Source organism: Macaca thibetana, chromosome 7 (genome assembly GCF_024542745.1).
Source record: "Macaca thibetana thibetana isolate TM-01 chromosome 7, ASM2454274v1, whole genome shotgun sequence".
NCBI classification, from domain to species: domain Eukaryota; kingdom Metazoa; phylum Chordata; class Mammalia; order Primates; family Cercopithecidae; genus Macaca; species Macaca thibetana.
This window is the reverse complement of record NC_065584.1, coordinates 43,692,258-43,711,720: the sequence shown is the minus strand read 5'-3', so window position 1 is coordinate 43,711,720 and position 19,463 is coordinate 43,692,258. Positions and strand designations below refer to the sequence as shown.

The 19,463-nt window shown below is 38.0% G+C and overlaps 1 protein-coding gene across 1 annotated transcript in view; it reads left to right on the top strand.

Annotated features, from left to right (window-relative positions):
- SYNE2 (spectrin repeat containing nuclear envelope protein 2) overlaps window positions 1-19,463 on the top strand; it is a 377,154-nt gene that overhangs the window by 198,150 nt on the left and 159,541 nt on the right. The window contains 5 exon segments of the mRNA XM_050797880.1: window positions 731-996; window positions 2,679-4,782; window positions 6,977-7,299; window positions 14,128-14,272; window positions 16,773-16,991. Of these exon segments, the coding sequence (XP_050653837.1) occupies window positions 731-996; window positions 2,679-4,782; window positions 6,977-7,299; window positions 14,128-14,272; window positions 16,773-16,991 (3,057 nt within the window).

The window sequence follows — 19,463 nt, the reverse complement described above, 5'->3', positions numbered from 1 at the left end:
TTGCAGTGAGGTGAGATTGTGGCACTGCATTCCAGCCTAGATGATGGAGCGAGATCCTGTCTCTAAAAAAAAAAAAAAAAAGAAGAAGCAAACTATAAACGATCCATGCAATTAACACGCATCTAAAATAGGAAACATGGGTGATGTATGTAAATAATAAAATTAAGATGAATCTCCCTTTAGATATTGCAGAACTCTTTAAGATAATAGAGTGATCTAATTTACATTAAATGTTGGACCAATGGTGAATTTTAGACTAGATTTTAACATGATTCTTGGGAAGAAAAACCTTTTAAATATTAGGGATATGGTGGTTCATGCCTGTCATCCCAGTCCGTTGGGAGGCTGAGCTAGGAAGACTGTTTGAGGCCAGGAGTTCAAGACCAGCCTGGGCAATATAGCAAGACTCTTGGCTCCACAAAAATAAAAATAAAAAAAATTATCTGGGTGTGGTGACATGTACCTGTAGTCCTAGCTATGTGGGAGGGTGAGGTGGGAGACCTGAGCCCAGGAATTTTAGGTTACAGTGAGCTATGACTGCACCCTGCACTCCAGCCTGAGTGACAAAATAACAATAATTTTTAAAGGTTACAACTTTAGTTACCCTGTGTGCAAATGAGTTACCCTCTTCTTGAGATAGAGTGTGTTATCTCAAAGAGGAAAGAAGATGAATGAATTAATGCATAAATAAGTGAGTGTTTATTGACTGATCTGTTTGACTTATTTTTAGGAATTATATACCCAGTTGGAAGCAAAGAAAGCAGCCATTAAGCCACTGGAACAAATGGAATGTCTTAACAAAACAGAAACTGGGGCCTTGGTTCTTCACAATATAGGATATTCGGCACAGCACTTGGACAATTTGCTTCAGGCACTTATTACTTTAAAGAAAAACAAAGAAAGCCAATATTGTCTCCTCAGAGATTTTCAGGAACACCTCGCTGCAGTTGAATCCTCAGTGAAAGCCTTGTTGACAGACAAGGAAAGTCTAAAAGTGTAAGTGTAAGCATTTAGGACTTGTATTCTTTTTATTCAAGCACAACCATCTGCCACCTTGGACAGGCCCAGGGTTTTAAGAGTTTATTTTGTGAAAGGATATTATGATTTTAAAACCACAGTATGGAAATTTATTTCGTATGGATGCTGTCTTTGTTTGGGCTGCTGTAACAAAATACTGCAGACTAAGTGGCTTATAAAAAAGCAGAAAATCATTTCTCACTGCCTTGGAGGGTGGGAAGTCCAAGATCAAGGCAGCAGAAGATTCAGTGTCTGACGAGGGCCTGCCAGTTCACAGATGGCATGTCTTAGCTGTGTCCTCACATGGTAGCAGGAGCTGTGCAGCTCTCTGGAGTCTCTTTTATAAGGGCTCTACTCCTATTCATAAGGGCTCCACCCTGATGACCTAATCACTCCTTAAAGTTCCTAACTCTTAGTGCTATTACATTGGTGATTAGGTTTCAAAATGTGAATTTTAAGGGATACACATTCAGACCATAGCAGAATCCATTTGAGGAAACTGTGGGTTTCATGCAAAAAATTATTTAAATCATTGAATATGTTTTATAAAGTAATTGATGAAACAATTCATGCTATAAATATCTACAAAATGAGATTTATGTTCTATGGAATTCAGTATTATTTTTGTCAAGAATTCTAAACTATGTGGGCAGGGGAGAGAAACATGTAATTATTTAGTATCAGCATAATTAGTTAAATAGTTTGGTATATATTGAATATATATGTATTGGAATGGTTTCTTTTAAAATGTATGCACTCCTTTTGGCTTTGAAAATGATGGTAAATGGCATTAAATTTAGTCTTCATATGTAAATATTTTCTCATTATTAAAAAGTTTATTTTAGGCCAGATGTGGTTGGTCACACCTGTAATCCCAGCACTTTGGGAGGCTGAGGCAAGTGGATCACTTAAGCTCAGGAATTCGAGACCAGCTTGGCCAACATGGTGAAACCCTGTTTCTACTAAAAATACAAAAAAAATTAGCCAGGCACACACCTGTAATTCTAGCTACTCGGGAGGCTGAGGCAGGAGAATCTTTTGAACCTGGGAGGTTAGAGGTTGCAGTGAGCCGAGATCACACCACTGCATTCCAGCCTGGGTGACAGAGCGAGACTCTGTCTCAAAAAAAAAAAAAAAAGTTTAGTTTATACTTGCATTTAATTGGGGTTTACTTTCAGTAATAGCCCTTGAGGAAACAATTTTAGGTTAGCTTGATGATTACAGCTTTTTCTTCAGTATCTTTCCCTTTGTTGGAAAGATGACAAGGGAGTTGGATATTATGGTAATATCTCTCAGTCCTAGACTAACCTTTTACAAGCACTTTACAGTTTACAGAATATTTTTATGTACATTTTTCTCTTCACTCTTCATTTTTTTCCTGTGGCTATTCATTTTTAGGATACTCATTTTCTTTTTTTTTTTTTTTTTTCACTCAAAGTAAAAGCCAAGATGCTCATTTTATAAGAGAGTTTTCTACACCAAGTGAAAGCCACAGTAAACAAGATTCTGATTTTTATTTTAAGGATAGATCATTTTTACAGACAGCCTATTTTTTTCTGTGAATTTAGAGCAGAATTAATTTCTTCTAATGATATTTATCCATATTTTAATGTAGAATAAGCATTAAATATTAACAAGCTCTATTTTTATTCTTTTTCTAGAGGATCACTGGACAGTGTAACGTATCTGGACAAAATTAAAAAATTCATAGCATCCATAGAAAAAGAGAAAGATTCTTTAGGCAACTTGAAAATCAAATGGGAGAATTTATCAAACCATGTGACTGACATGGATAAGAAATTGTTAGAAAGCCAGATTAAGCAACTTGAACATGGTTGGGAACAAATGGAACAACAGATTCAAAAGAAGTATTCTCAGCAGGTAGTGGAATATGATGAATTTACAACCCTCATGAATAAGATACGGGACATTGAGATTTCTCTGCAACAGCAGCAGCAACATCTACACTTAAGGCTGAAGTCTCCAGAAGAACAGGCATTGAACCAAAGCATGATTGCCTTGACCACTGACCTCCAGGCTACCAAGCATGGATTTTCTGTTTTAAAGGGGCAAGCTGAACTTCAGATGAAGAGGATTTGGGGAGAAAAAGAAAAGAAGATTTTGGAGGATGGAATAAATAACTTGAAGAAACAATGGGAAACACTGGAGCCATTACACTTAGAAGCAGAAAATCAGATTAAGAAGTGTGACAAAAGGAACAAGATGAAAGAGACTATCTTATGGGCCAAGAATTTGTTGGGCGAACTTATTCCCTCCATTTCCCTTCTCCCAGATGACATTCTTTCACAGATCAGAAAGTGCAAAGTGACACATGATGGCATTCTAGCTAGGCAGCAGTCTGTGGAATCGTTGGCTGAAGAGGTCAAAGATAAGGTTCCTAGCCTTACAACCTATGAGGGCAGTGATTTAAATAATACCCTAGAGGACTTACGGAATCAATACCAAATGCTGGTTTTAAAATCAACTCAAAGATCACAGCAATTAGAATTTAAGTTGGAAGAAAGAAGCAATTTTTTTGCAATAATAAGGAAGTTGCAACTTATGGTTCAAGAAAGTGAAGCACTGATAATTCCCAGAGTGGAGACAACTGCCACGGAAACTGAACTAAAACATCACCATGTTACTTTGGAGGCATCTCAGAAGGAATTGCAAGAAATTGACAGTGGAATCTCAACACATCTTCAGGAACTAACAAACATCTATGAGGAGCTTAATGTGTTTGAAAGATTATTTCTGGATGATCAGTTGAAAAACCTTAAGATTAGGACCAACAGAATACAAAGATTAATTCAGAATAAATGTAATGAAGTAGAACACAAGATAAAGTTTTGCAGAGAATTCCGTGAAAAAACGTCAGCGCTTCAGGAGGAGGTTGACAGTATACAGCACAATGAACTACTACTTAATCAAGAAGTAAATAAAGGTGTTAAAGAGGAGATCTATAATCTTAAAGACAGACTCACCGCTATTAAGTGTTGCATCTTACAGGTATTGAAACTTAAAAAAGTGTTTGACTATATTGGACTAAACTGGGATTTTTCACAACTTGACCAATTACAAACCCAAGTATTTGAAAAAGAAAAGGAACTTGAAGAAAAAATTAAGCAGTTGGACACATTTGAGGAAGAACATGGCAAATATCAGGCATTACTAAGTAAAATGAGAGCTATTGATTTGCAAATTAAGAAAATGACTGAAGTAGTACTAAAAGCTCCTGATAGCTCTCCAGAAAGCAGATTGCTCAATGCCCAAATTTTAAGTCAGAGAATTGAGAAAGCCAAGTGTTTATGTGATGAGATAATAAAGAAATTAAATGAAAATAAGGTCTTTGATGACTCATTCAAAGAGAAAGAAATACTACAAATAAAGCTGAATGCTGAAGAAAATGGTAAGTTATACAAAGTTCTCCAAAACATGGTATTAGAACTCTCACCAAAAGAATTGGATGAAAAGAATTTTCAGGACAAACTAGAAACTTCCTTACATGTTTTAAATCAGATAAAATCTCAATTACAGCAGCCTTTACTTATAAATTTGGAAATTAAACATATTCAAAATGAAAAGGACAATTGTGAAGCATTTCACGAGCAAGTTTGGACAGAAATGTGCAGTATTAAAGCTGTGACTGCTATTGATAAGCAAAGAGAAGAAGAAAAGTCTTCTGAAGCGAGTGATGTGGAGACAAAACTACGTGAGTTTGAAGATCTTCAGATGCAGCTTAACACAAGCATTGATTTGCGCACAGTAAGTTTTAAAAATTGGGCAGTTAGTGGCTGGGTGCGTGAGCTCACGCCTGTAATACCAGCATTTTGGGAGACCAACGCTGGCAGATCACTTGAGGCCAGGTAGAGACCAGCCTGGCCAACATGGCAAAACTGCATCTCTACTAAAAATACAAAAAAAAAACCCCAAAAAATTAGCTGGGTATGGTGGCACATGCTTGTAATCCCAGCTACTCGGGAGGCTGAGGTACAAGAATCACTTGAACCAGGGTGGCGGAAGTGAGTCAAGATCCTGCCACTGCACTCCAGCCTGGGTGACCAAGTGAGACTCTGTCTCAAAAAAAATAAATAAGTAAAATAAAATAAAATTGGGCAGTTAGTGAATCTATTTTTATTTTGTGATTTTCTGTTTTGCTAATGTCTGTAGTTCTAAAGAAGCTATAGGTTCTACACGGAAATTCTCTACAGAAAGATAGCCATTTTCAAAAATTACAGTGAACTGGTTTGTAATCCTGACTCATACTGCATTTAAATGCAGTGCCTCCTAGTTTAGAAAAGGACAAATCTGACTCCTTTATTTCTGGTTTCCTCGTAGTCTCTCTTGAGCTCAGAGCATTTTTTAAAATTTGTTTTCTGTTTTGTTTTTAGAGGTAATAAGATATAATGGAAGAATTACAGTGTAGAGGGAAGAACACCAAATAATAACTAACATTTATGTAGAACTTACAGTGTTGGAGGCACTGTGCTAAAAATTTCATGTTGAATTTTCATAGCAACTCTGTGAGATGGGTGCTATTATTAGCCCCGTTTAAAAATAAGGAAATCGAAGTTTAGAAACATGAAGATTTTTCTTAGAGTCCTGAGAACAGTAACAGAACCGGAGCAGGGAACATCACATTCAGGCTCATGGGCCAAATCCTTCCCACAGTGCTGGTTTTTATAAATGAAGTTTTATTGGAATATAGCCATTTGTTTTTGTATTGAGTGTATTTGTTTTCATGCTATAGCAGCAGAGTTGAGTAAATTGTGATTATTTGCTCACCTGTGTTGGAAAGTGACTCCAGCACACTCCATTCCCTTCCTTTTGATAGAGAGGATATCTTAGGCATCATTGAAATTCACACTCTGCTGAATATAATGCCATACATAGTGTTTTCAGATTGATCACATTAAATTTATAGAAGGGGAAATTAACTCCCTTTTCTAATTTGAAGAGTTATTAAGAGATACTATATTTGGAATATTTTGATAGGTGTAAATGCTATGGAAATATGAAGTATTATGAACTTATATTCCTTAAATACTTTTGTAATAAATGAGTAATTTGAGTATTTCTCCACTTGAATTTTAATACAGTTTCAGGAAACAATGTGCACAAATCCCAAAAATAATAGGATTAGAACTGAACTGGACCTTTTTTTATTTCAACTATATTTGTTATTTCAATGAGATGACTGAAGTCTGGAGACATTCATTCAATGATGTAGCTAAACTAAAGTTAGTGGCAGAGAAATTAGTTTAAAAACTTAAAAGATCTGGAGATTTTGTTTTCTTTTCATTTGTTCACAAATACTGATTAAGGTTATATACATTAAACATAATTCATTGTTTTATTTAATTCATAGTCTAGTACAAGAGTTCCAAAGCAGGAAGATAAATTAATAGACATTGTTCTTGAGATGTTATTTTGAACTTAGATTATTTTTCTTATTAAATGTGAAAACAACTTTGATTTTGTTTTGTTTTGAGACGGAGTCTCGTTCTGTCGCCCAGGCTGGAGTGCAGTGACACTATATTGGCTCACTGCAACCTCCGCCTCCTGGGTTCAAGCAATTCTCCTGCCTCAGCCTACTAAGTAGCTGGGACTACAGGCACGCGCCACCATGCCCAGCTAATTTTTGTATTTTTAGTAGAGATGGGGTTTCACCATATTGGCCAGGCTGGTCTTGAACTCCGGACCTCGTGATCCACCTGCCTTGGCCTCCCAAAGTGCTGGGATTATAGGTGTGAGCCACCACGCCCAGCCTGGAAACAACTTTTTTAATGCAATGTTATTCACTTAGAAATAATAGTGTAATATTGTCAAACTGTAAATATGTGAATGCTAACTCTTATGAGACTTAAAGACATATTATGAATGTACCACAAAAACTTAAGAATGAGAAATTCCAAAAGTTTGACAATTTTGTCACAGCATTTAATCTCCTATTCACTAGAATGTCTTGAATGATGCTTATGAAAATCTAACACGCTATAAAGGAGCAGTCACCAGGGCAGTGGAGAGCATCACTTCCCTCGAAGCCATCATTATACCCTACAGAGTAGATGTTGGTAATCCAGATGAATCTCCAGAAATGCCTCTTCGAAAACAAGAGGAATTGGAATCCACAATAGCACACATCCAGGACCTCACTGAGAAACTGGGAATGATATCCAGCCCTGAAGCCAAACTACAACTTCAGTGTACTTTACAGGAACTAGTTTCTAAGAACTCAGCAATGAAGGAAACTTTCAAAGCACGGAAAAATGAGGCAGAAAGGTAGGTCTTCTTCCAAAGGTAATCTTTAAGAACATAGGAGATCGTTTTAAGATATAATTAAACTATATTTTAATAGTTTTAAGAATATAAAATATAGGTTTTTTTCTCTATCATTAACACATACATTAGAGATAATTTGGAAAATATGGTAAAGTAGAAAAAAATTGCAATGTAAAGAAAGCTCTGGTAAATATTGTATTTCTTCTGTTTTTTTTTTTTTTCTTATTTAATATTGGGTACATACAATAGAGTGCTTATAAAAGTATATGCATGGTATAAGTAATAATGATGAAACTAACATCTTTGTACCCAAAGGTACATTATTAATTTGAGTTCTCTTGTGTGCTCCTCTCTCTTCTCAGAAATAACCATCCTTCTCCCAAATTTTGTTTACCATTTTCCTGACTATTATTGTACTTTTTTTTTTTTTTGAGACAAAGTTTTGCTTTTGTTGCCCAGGCTGGAGTGCAATGGCACGATCTTGGCTCACTGCAACCTCCGCCTCCCGAGTTCAAGCAATTCTCCTGCCTCAGCCTCCCGAGTAGCTGGGATTACAGGCATACACCACCCATGTGTGGCTAATTTTTTGTATTTTTAGTAGAGATGGGATTTTTCCATGTTGGTCAGGCTGGTCTTGAACTCCCAGTTGTGCTTTTACTATGTGTTTGTGTGTCCTGTTTTCACAATTTCCAGCTAATACCTATTGTGTACATTCTTCTGTTACTTCTTTTTTTAATTTTTAATTTTTGTGAGTATATAGGTATATATATTTATGGCATATATGGAATATTTTGATACAGGTAATTGCTGTGTATTAATTGCATCAGGGTAGATGAGATATTCATCATTTCAAGCATTTATCTTTTGTGTTACAAACAATCCAACTGGACTCTTTTAGTTATTTTTAAATGTACGGTTAAATTATTATTGAATGTAGTCACTGTGTGGTGCTATCAATACTAGAGCTTATTCATTCTTTCTGTTATTTTGTACCCATTTACCATCTCCCTTCCACCTCCCCCACTACCCTTCCCAGCCTCTGGTAACCATCCTTGCTGCTCTCTGTGTTCACAAATTCAATTGTTTTGATTATTAGATCCCACAAATAAGTGGGAATATGTGATATTTGTCTTTCTGTGCCTTGCTTATTTCACTTAACATAATGACCTCCAGTTCCATTTATGTTGTTGCAAATAACAGGATCTCGGTTTTTTGGGGTTTTTTTTAATGGCTAAATAGTACTCCTTTGTGTGTATATACCACATTTTCTTCATCCACTCATCTGTTGATGGACACTTGGGTTGCTTCCAAATCTTGACTATTGTGAATAATGCTGCACTAAACATGGGAGTACAGATATCTCTTCAATATACTGATTTCTTTTGGGTATATACACAGCAGTGGGATTCCAGGATCATATAGTAGCTCTATTTTTAGTTTTTTTGAGGCTCCTCCAAATAGTTCTCCATAGTGGTTGTACTAATTTGCATTACCACCAACAGCATATGAAGGTTCTCTTTTCTCCACATCCTTGCCAGCATTTATTATTGCCTGTCTTTTGGCTAAAAGCCATTTTAACTGGGTGAGATGATATCTCATTATAGTTTTGATTTACATTTCTCTGATGGTCAGTGATACTGAACACCTCCATATCTGTTTGCCATTTTTATGTCTTCTTTTGAGAAATGTCTATCCAGATCTTTTGCCCATTTTTTAATTGGATTATTACTTTTTTTCCTGTACAGTTATTTGAGCTCCTTATATATTCTGGTTATTAATCCCTTGTCACATGGGTAGTTTGCAAATATTTTCTCTCATTCTGTGGGTTGTCTCTTCACTTTGTTGATTATTTCCTTTGCTGTGCAAAAGCTTTTTAACTTGATGTTATCCTGTTTGTACATTTTTGCTTTGGTTGTCTGTGCCTGTGGAGTATTATTACTCAAGAAATCTTTGCCCATTCTGGTGTCCTAGAGAGTTTTTCCCAATGTTTTCCTTTAGTAGTTTCATAGGTCTTAGATTTAAGTCTTTAATCCATTTTGATTTTAGTTTTGTATATGATGAGAGATAGGGGGTCTAGTTTCATTTTTCTAGTTGAAGATATAGATAGATAACCCAGTTTTCCCAGAACCATTTATTGATATCTTTCTATAGGTTTGGGAAGTTCTGTGTTATGATCTCTTTGAGTAAACTCTTTGAGTAAACTTTCAACCCATTATCTCTCCCTCTACCTCTTCTTTAAGGCCAATAACTCTTTTTTTCTCTTTTGAGACAGAGTCTCACTCTGTCACCCAAGCTGGAGTGCAATGGCACAGTCTTGGCTCATTGCAACCTCCCAGATTCAAGCAATTCTCATGCCTCAGCCTCCCAGGTAGCTGGGATTACAGGCACAAGCCACCACACTGGCTAATATTTTGTATTTTCAGTAGAGACAGGGTTTCCCCATGTCGGCCGGGCTGGTCTCGAACTCCTGACCTCAAGTAATCTGCCCTCCTCTGCCACCCAAAGTGTTGGGATTACAGGTGCGAGCCACTGTGTCCAGCCTAATAACTCTTAAAGGATTCACCTTTTGAGGCTATTTTCTAGATTTTGTAGGCATGCTTTATTTTTTTTCTATTCTTTTTTCTTTTATCTCCTCTGACTGTGTATTTTCAAATTGTCCTGTCTTCAAGCTTAGTAATTCTTTCTTCTGCTTGATCAATTCTGCTGGTAAGAGACTCTGATGCATTCCTCAGTATGTCCATTGCAGTTTTCAACCCTAGAATTTTGCTCGATTCTTTCTGATTATTTCAATCCCTTTGTTAAATTTATCTGATAGGATTTTGAATTCCTTCTCTGTTATCCTGAATTTCTTTGATTTTCCTCAAAACAGCTATTTTGAATTCTCTGTCTGAAAGGTCACATATTTCTCTCTCTGAAATTGGTTCCTGGTGGCTTATTTAGTTTGTTTGGTGAAGTCATTTTTTCATGGATGGTCTTGATGCTTGTGAATGTTTGTCAGTGTCTGGGTATTGAAGAGTCAGGTATTTATTTTAGTCACAATCTGGGGTTGTTTGTACCTGTCCTTCTTGGGCAGGCTTTCCAGGTATTCTAAGAGACTTGAGTGTTGCAATCTAAGTTTTTGGTCATGGTAGTCATATCTGCATTACGGGATACCCCCAGCCTAATAATGCTGTGGTTTTTGCAGAGTCGTAGAGCTACCATCTTGGTGGTCTTGTATAAGATCTGGAAGAATTCTCTGGATTAGGAGGCAGAGACTCTTATTGTTTTCCCTCACTTTCTCCCAAACAAACAGAATCTGTGTGCTGAGCTGCCTAGCGCTGGGGTAGAGGTGAAACAAGCACCCTTGTGGCAACCACTACAGGGAGCGCACTGGATCAGAGCTGAAATCAGCACAGCATCAGCACTGGGCCTTGCCCAAGGCCCTCTGTAAATAGTACCTGGCTATTGCCCATGTTTGCTCAAGGCCCTAGGGCTCTACAATCAACAGGTGATGAAGCCAGCCAGGCTTGTGTCCTTCCCTTAAGGGTGGCGAGTTGCCCCGCACCTAGGTGACTTCAGATATGCTGTCTGGGAGCCAGTGCCTGGAGTTGGAAACCTTAGGAATCTACCTGGTGCTGTGTGCTACTGTGGCTGAGCTGGCACTCAAGCCACAAGACAAAGTCCTTCACATCTTGTCTCCCCTTTCCCCATGTCTACCACCACTGCAGGCCCACAGAAAGTACTGCCAGGGTAGTGCTCATGTTCACTAAAGGCTCAAGGGATCTTCAGTCGGCTTGTGAATGCTGCCAGGCCTGAGACTCACCGTTCAGGGCAGTGGGCTCTATCCTCTGGCCCAGGCTGGGTCCAGAGATACTGTCCAAGAGCTAATACCTAGACTCCAAGAGCTCACTTAGTACTCTTCCCCACTGTGGCTGAGCTGGTACCTAAGCTCAAGACAGTCTCCTTTACTCTTTCCTCTGCTTTCTCAAGCAGAAAGAGCCTCTCCTGGTAGCCACCACAGTTTGAAGGTGCTGAGTCCCACCTGAAGCCAGCATGTCTCAGTCTCACCCAAAGCCCACTGTGTGTACTACCTGGTTGCCACTGTTGATTATTCAGGGCCCTAGGGCTCTTTAGTCAGCAGGCAATGAATCCTGCCAGGACTGGGTCCTTCCCTTCAAGGAAGTGGGTTCCCTTCTGGCCCAGGGTGTGTCTGGAAATGTCATCTAGGAGCTAGGTCTTGGAATGGGGGCCTCATGACTCTGCCCAGTACCCAGTCCTACTTAGCTGGTATCCAAGTTGCAAGACAAAGTCCTCTTTACTCTTCCCTCTCCTCTCCTCAAGTAGAGAGAAGGAGTCTCTTTTGGAACTGTGAGCTGTGGTTCATGGGGTTGGAGGAGGGGTAATGCCAAGGACTCCCTTAACTTCCCTGGCTGGTGTCTCACTTGATCGCTTGCCCCAGCAAGTCCACTGGCTCTGATTGTAGCACAGCAGTAGGACTTACCTAGGAGTTGCAGTATTTGTGGTCTCGACAACCTTCCAAGTTTATTTAGGACCCCAGAGTACTTTAGGCCGAGGTGGCGAGGCTTGCTGCAATTCTAGTTTCAACCACTGGGATGGGCAGTTGCCCTCTGGCTAGGGCTAGTTTAAATGCTTCATGCTGGCTGAGTTCTGTCCTATGTTGGCAGCACTGCATTCTAATGCAAAGTCCCCTAGTTGCTGCACTTTCCCTCCCCCAAGCACACGGATTCTTTCTCCCTGCCATGCTACTGCTGCTGGGGGATGGGTGAGGAGTGGTATCAGCAATTCAAGACTACCTTTTTTATCCTCTTCCATGCCTCTTTCAGAGATACGAAGTTAAAACTAGGTACTGTGATTGGTCACGTAATTTTTGTTTTTTATGAAGTTGCTTTTGTATGGAGATAGGTGTCAAATTTGGTGTTCCTGTGGGATGATGATAAGTAGAGGCTTCTATTCAGTCATCTTGCCCCTCCTGCATACCTCACTTCATTTTTTCAAACCCATCATTGCGACTGAGGTTTATTCATGTTCTTAGTAAAATTTATTTACTTAGCTATTGATGGACATTTGGATTGCTTCCAGTTTTTGCATTCGGAAACAGTACTACTTAGGAAAATTTTTAAGTGTAATAACTTCCCTTGGATAAATATCTAGGAGTGTGATCATTCAGAATAAGAGGTTATGGACATCTTAAATTTTTTTTTTTTTTTTTTTTTTTTGAGATGGAGTCTCGCTCTGTTGCCCAGGCTGGAGTGCAGTGGCACGATCTCAGCTCATTGCAACCTCTGCCTCCTAGGTTCAAGCGATTCTCCTGCTTCAACCTCCCAAATAGTTGGAACTACTGGCACGTGCCACCATGCCCAGCTAATTTTTGTATTTTTAGTAGAGACGGGGTTTCACCATGTTGGCCAGGCTGGTCTCGAACTCCTGACCTCAAGTGATCGGCCCTCCTTGGCCTCCCAAAGTGCTGGGATTATCAGCATGTGCCACCACACCTGGCCTGACATCTTAAATTTTTAATGCCAAATGATTTTGCCAATTTCTACTCAAACCAGCAGCATATAAGTATTCCGGTTGTCCCATATCCTTGCCAACATTTGATATTGTGAGACTTAATTTTTGCCCATCTGATGAGTAAGAAGAGGTATTTCATCGTGGTTTTAATTTGCACTTCTGTTACTGCTAATTAGTTTGATCTCTTTTTTTGAATGTTTATTGGTCATTCATGTTTTCTCTTCCGTAAAATGCTTATTCAAGCCTTAACCCAATTTTATTGGTTGTTTTTTTCTTACTGATTTCTAGGAATTCTCTACTTTAGAGAGTGGTCCTTTCTAGTTGTATGTATTACAAATATTCGTGCAGAGGGAGTTTTCTATTAGACACTCATCCTGGGATTGACTGCCAGCTTTATGGTCTGTCCCCCACCTTTCAGTAGGAATCAAAGAAAACTGAAACTCAGGTGCCCTCAAGGCAAAAAACTGGTCCTACAACTTTGCCTATTTCTGTTTATTTCCATTTTACAGTTTGACTCCCCAATTCCCTGTCAATTTATTGATGTGTTTTAAGAGTTGCTTTTTAAGAATAATTTGATACAGAGTTTTTAGTTACATTCAATGGAGGATTTAGCCTGTGTCTGTTTTTGTATGCATAATTTTATAGTGTTTTAAAATATATATGCTATATATATCACATATCCAGCTTTATTTTAAAATTTTGTAACAGTTCTTTTCTTGATTATAACAAATACTTTGTAAAAGTAATTGTAATTACTCTATAATATTGTATACAATGAATCATTTTAATTTCTTAATCATACCTTTGTTAGATAAGGGTATTCCAATATGTGCTGTTTTAATTAACAGTCTAGTGAGTAAAGATGTTTTACTGTGCAAAAGATTTAGGATAAGTTCCATATGTTTAGGATACAGTTCTTAAGGTAAATTGCAGAAGCTGCATTAATGGGTCAAAGATAGGAATCGTTTTAAGACTGAGCGGTTTTCCACAAGAATTGTACCAATTTACAGCTCATCAGTGTGTTTGAGAATGCAAACTCACTCATCAGTGTGTTTTCATTTTACTGAAGTGAACTTTAGGGAAAAAAATCTTCAGTTTAGAGGACAGCCCTTCCTTCTTTTTCAAGTTTGCATTTAAACCCATATGCAGGTCCCTTTGGGAATAAAACCTTCTTAGAAGATGCATTGGCTAGCAAAAAAGAAAGTTGTCATGTCTTTTCTTAAAAATTAAGTATGGAGTATTTTTTCTGGAAAATTTTGAATTTATTGTGTTAAATAAAATTTAATACCACTTTTTTTTCTAACTGTGACTCACTAGGTATCTTGAGAATTACAAATGCTATAGAAAACTTGAAGAGGATATTTACACTAACCTCAGCAAAATGGAGACAGTTCTTGGACAGTCCATGTCCTCGTTGCCACTGTCTTACAGAGAAGCTTTAGAGTGCTTGGAACAGAGCAAGGTAATAGTATTGGCAATTAGCCACTAAGTCTGTGTGCAAAAAATTGCAAAACTGGCAGAGACAGCAGAGAATGTGGCCCTGTTATGACCCATAGAAATCTTCACGCTGAGTTAAATACCTCAAATCAAATGAATATTCCTCAAATCAAAAGCCAGAGGGTAATGTTATATGTATATTTGAGACAGAGTCTTGCCCAGGCTGGAATGCAGTCATGCAGTCTTGACTCACTGCAGCTTCCACCTCCCAGGTTCAAGTGATTTGATTCTCCTGCCTCAGCCTCCTGACTAGCTGGGATTACAGTGCCTGCTACCATGCCCGGCTAATTTTTGTATTTTTAGTAGAGACGGGGTTTCACTATGTTGCCCAGGCTGCTCTTGAATTCCTGACTTCAAGCGATCCTCCAGCCTCGGCCCTTCAAAGTGCTGGGATTACAGGTGTGAGCCACTGTGCCTGGCCTTATGTAATATATTGAAGCTTAAAAAGCCAGAAGGAAGGAAATGAAGCAATGATACTGAGAGATTTAATTAATCAGGTTCACAGGCAGTCATCCCCCAATAGCATCCTGTCCTCACTCGTGGCTTTTCTAAAGCGTCACCTCTCATGTGACTTTGAGGGATGCTGCTGGATCCATGACAGAGCCTTATTGTCCACTGATTGCTTACTGCAACTGTCATAAGCTCTAAGTTCTGGTTACTTATTAGACTGTTATAAAGTAATTTGAGCTTTTGCTTATTTTCATCTGTTAGAATCTATGGTATTATGTTATTAGGATTTTGATGAGGACTTTCTAAATCATCTATAGTTAACATTCACCAAAAACAAAAGCAAACCAAGAAAAACCTTTTAATATTGTGTTGGTGGTTGATATAGGAAGTATTGTGCAAAGGAACTAATTAGTGAAATGTGAGACTTAGGTTAAAATAACAAAATGTACAGTAGTCCCCCCTTATCTACAGGGGATATGTTCCAAGACACCCAGTGGATGCTTGAGACTGTGAATACCACTGAACTCTGTTTATAATTTTTTTCCTATACATGCCTGTGATAAAGTTTAATTTATAAATTATGTACAGTCAGGTCATCAACAATAACAGAGTAATTATAACAATATGCTGTAATAAAAGTTATGTGAATGTGGTCCCTTTCTCTCAAAATATGTCATTGTACTGTTTTCACCCTTCTTGTGATGACGTGAGACTATACAGTGCCTGGATGATGAAATGAAGTGAGGTAATGAAATGAAGTGATGAAATGAAATGATATAGCCATGGTGAGGTAACGCTGGGCTACTATTCATCTGGAACACAAGCATTTGATACCACAACAGTTGATCTGATCACCAAGAAGGCTACCGAATAACTCGTAGGCAGGGAACATATACAGCATGAATGTGCTGGACAAAGGGAAGATTCGTATCCCAGGTGGGATGGAGAGAGATGGCATGAGATTTCATCACACTAGTCAGAATAGCACTTATATATTTGTATACAAATAAAACATACATTTTATACAAATAAATCTTACACATTTTTTCCTTCTGGAATTTTTAAATATTTTTGGACCATTGTTGATCACAAGTAACTGAAACCTTGAAAGGAGAAACCCAGATAATGATGGCTATTGTACTTCTAGTTTTTTTTTTTTTTAATAGGAAAGAGTCTTGTTCTGTCACCCAGGCTGGAGTACAACGGTGTAATCATGGCTTATCACAGTCTTGAGCTTCTGGCCTCAAAGGATCCTCCCACCCCAGCCAGCTGAGTAGCTGGGGCTATAGGCATACACCACCATGCCTGGTTAATTTTTTAATTTTTTGTAGAGACAGGGTCTTGTTATGTTGCCCAGTCTGTCTTGAATTCCTGGCCTCAAGCAATCCTCCTGCCTCCGTCTCCCAAAATGCTGCATGAGCCACTGTGCCCAGCCTCTTATAGAATTTCTTTTTATTTTTTTTTTAGACGGAGTCTCACTCTGTTGCCCAGGCTAGAGTGCAGTGGTGCGACTTGAGCTCACTGCAACCTCTGCCTCCCAGGTTCAGGTAATTCTCCTGCCTCAGCCTCCTGAGTAGCTAGGACTACAGGCGCATGCCACCATGCCCAGCTAATTTTTGTATTTTTATTAGAGATGGGATTTCACCATTTGGCCAGGATGGTCTCGATCTCCTGATCTCGTAATCTACCTACCTTGGCCTCCCAAAGTGCTGGGATTACAGGCATGAGCCACTGCGTCTGGCAAATATTTGCTTTTGAAAGTACTTTCTTTCTTGGAAAAAAATGGTTTATGGGTCATTATTTGTCCCTGTAGTCTCAAATTCATGCAGAATACAATAATACATAGATAATTCTCATCTGGTCTAAATTGACTTCTAAAAGAATAAGAAGTAGATCATGCAATACTTATGGAAGATTGAAATAATTAATTGTTCAGAATTTGAAAGAGTTTGTAAGTTTCAGGAAAAAGCTAACAGTATGTCCCTCTTATTTTTTTTTTTCTTTTCTTTCCTAAGGACTTGGTGTCAAATCTTACATCAACCAAAGAAGAGTTAATGAAACTACGACAGATCCTTAGACTCTTGAGACTCAGGTGCACAGAAAATGATGGCATATGTTTGCTGAAGATTGTGTCGGCTCTGTGGGAGAAATGGCTGAGTTTGCTGGAAGCTGCTAAAGAGTGGGAGATGTGGTGTGAAGAACTGAAGCAGGAATGGAAATTTGTCAGTGAAGAAGTGAGTGCTTCATTTTCAACAAACCATGTAGTTTCTAACGTGTTACTTAAATTGTTTTATTACTTTCACCTTGTTTTTCTATAAAACGAGTCGTCAGGCTATACTACTTGTGCACATCACTTATACGTGATACATAAATGTTTATAGATGTCAGGCCTTATTAAGATAACCTCCAATAACTTATTCGGATTATTTTATAGTAGTGCCTTTTTTTGGTAGCAGATAATTCTTATTAATAAGTGACCACTAGCTGGTTTGAGCATTACAGTCTTTATCGTGAAAATAACTTCACCCCTCTCGGAAATAACTGTCTCTACGTTATACTGAAGGTTAGAATTAGGTAATTTGCATAATCACCAAATAATTTTGAAATTAACTATAATTTTTAGCTATGGAAATTAACTGTAATTGTTAAATGTGGACCTAAAAATATGTGAGGTTATGATGTTCTTTTTGAAAATGGTCTCAAAACCTGCATGATATGTATCAATCACAAATGTTAATTTAGCCTTGGTTCAGGATTTAGGTATCACCTATATTTAGAAAGAAAATTAATTTAGAAAATTAAAGATAGCTGGGTGCAGTGGCTCAAATATGTAATCCCAGCACTTTGGGAGGCTGAGACAGAATTGCTTGAGCCCAGGAGTTCTAGAACAGCCCAGGCAATGGAGTGAATCCCATCTCTACAAAAAATTTAAAAAATCTGGGCCTGGTGGCACATGCTTGTAGTCACAGCTACTTGGGAGGCTGAGGTGGGAGGATCTCTTGAGGAGAGGTCAAGACTGTAGTGAGCCATGATCACGCCACTGTATTCTAGCATTCCAGCCTGGGCAACAGAACGAGACCCTGTCTCAAAAACAAACAAACAAACAAAAAACAACATAAAGTTATCTTAGGATGAAATGTTTAGCACTATCGTATTATCTTGCTTATGACTATTGTCCTTAAAAATGAATATTATGTCAGTGGTCCTGGTGAGGACTGACTAGTGAATAGTCTCTTGAATGTTAAAATAAACTTTATAAATTATACTTTTGGTTGGGGCTGCTGGCATCAGTGCTTGCCTGTCCATAATGGTACCATTTGTTGAGTTACTATGCTGTGCTGAGAAGGCAGTTCACACCTGTTCTTACTGAATCTTTGCATTGTCCCTGGGAAGTAAATATTATCACCATTTTATAGATGGGGAAACTGAAGCACTGACAGATTAAGTAATGGCACAAGGCCCCCAGGTAGAGATTGATTAAGCTGTAAGGCCCTGTGGGCAGCGGCTGGGGCTGTCTTGCTCACTGCTGTAACCTTGGAACCTGGCTAGGGCCCTGCACTTAGTGGGCACTTAGTAAACATTTGTTGAGGGACATCTCTTACTTAAATTCAGGTCTAGGCTAATTCTAAGATTTTGCTCTTTTTATTTTATCACATTATTGCTATATACCCATTTGCAATTATGTGTTATTCAGACTCCATTCATATAGAACTTTCTAATTATTCACACAAGCATTTGACAAAATCTGCTAACAAAATATTTTTCAGAGTAGCACAAGCCAAAAAAAATGCTTCCCTGTAATAACAATAATAAAAACAACTACTAAATTGAGCAATTATTATGTGGCAGGCATAGTTCAGAGCACTATTCAAGAATTCTGTGAGGATATTTTTATTATCCTTACTTTGTAGATGAGGAAAATGAGACACGGTGAGACTGAGTAACTTGCTCAAATTCACAAGGAATAGTAGAGGATTCAAACTTAGACTCTGGTGCTTAGCCATTAATCTGTTAACTTACATGATATTTACATACATCAAATTGATATAAGATTTTAATGTAGCTTTTATCCATTCAATAAAAATTACATCATCTAACAGCTCATACATGTAAGCTTCTGTTAGCATGGTTGGTGCTTTTATATTTGACAAAGTGAATTTCTGCTTTAAACATGTCATCTATAGTAACATAATCCAGTCTTGATGAAATAAACAGTTTATATCAGTAGACTTTTAAAAAACTTAAATGCCTGTTTATAAGTTTACAAATTAAAAACTAAATTTAAATTTTGATAGAACTTGTGTCCCCCTAAAATTTTACTTCCCTGTTTTCTTAAGCAAAATCTCTTTACTATAACTATTCACTTGGGTTATTCAGAATCATCATTTTTTGCTTCGATGATCATAATGTGCTAGAAGAACATCACATTGTCAAAGATGATTGGAGATGTGCGGCCGGCTTCTCCCACTTGCACCAACAGTCATTTCTTTGGAGTCCCTTTTCTGCTGGTTCTGGGTTTTTCGGTCTCCTTCATTGGATTTGCTTATGATGCAACTATGGGTCCTTCTCCCTTTCTAGACCGAACTTTACAATTGACCATGAACCTAAAAGTTTTATAACCAATTTTATTAGGATCCCATGTCTAAGGAAAATCATCAAGGTATTGCAAAGCCTCTTCTAGGTGGAAAAGTGAATGCACAGGCTTT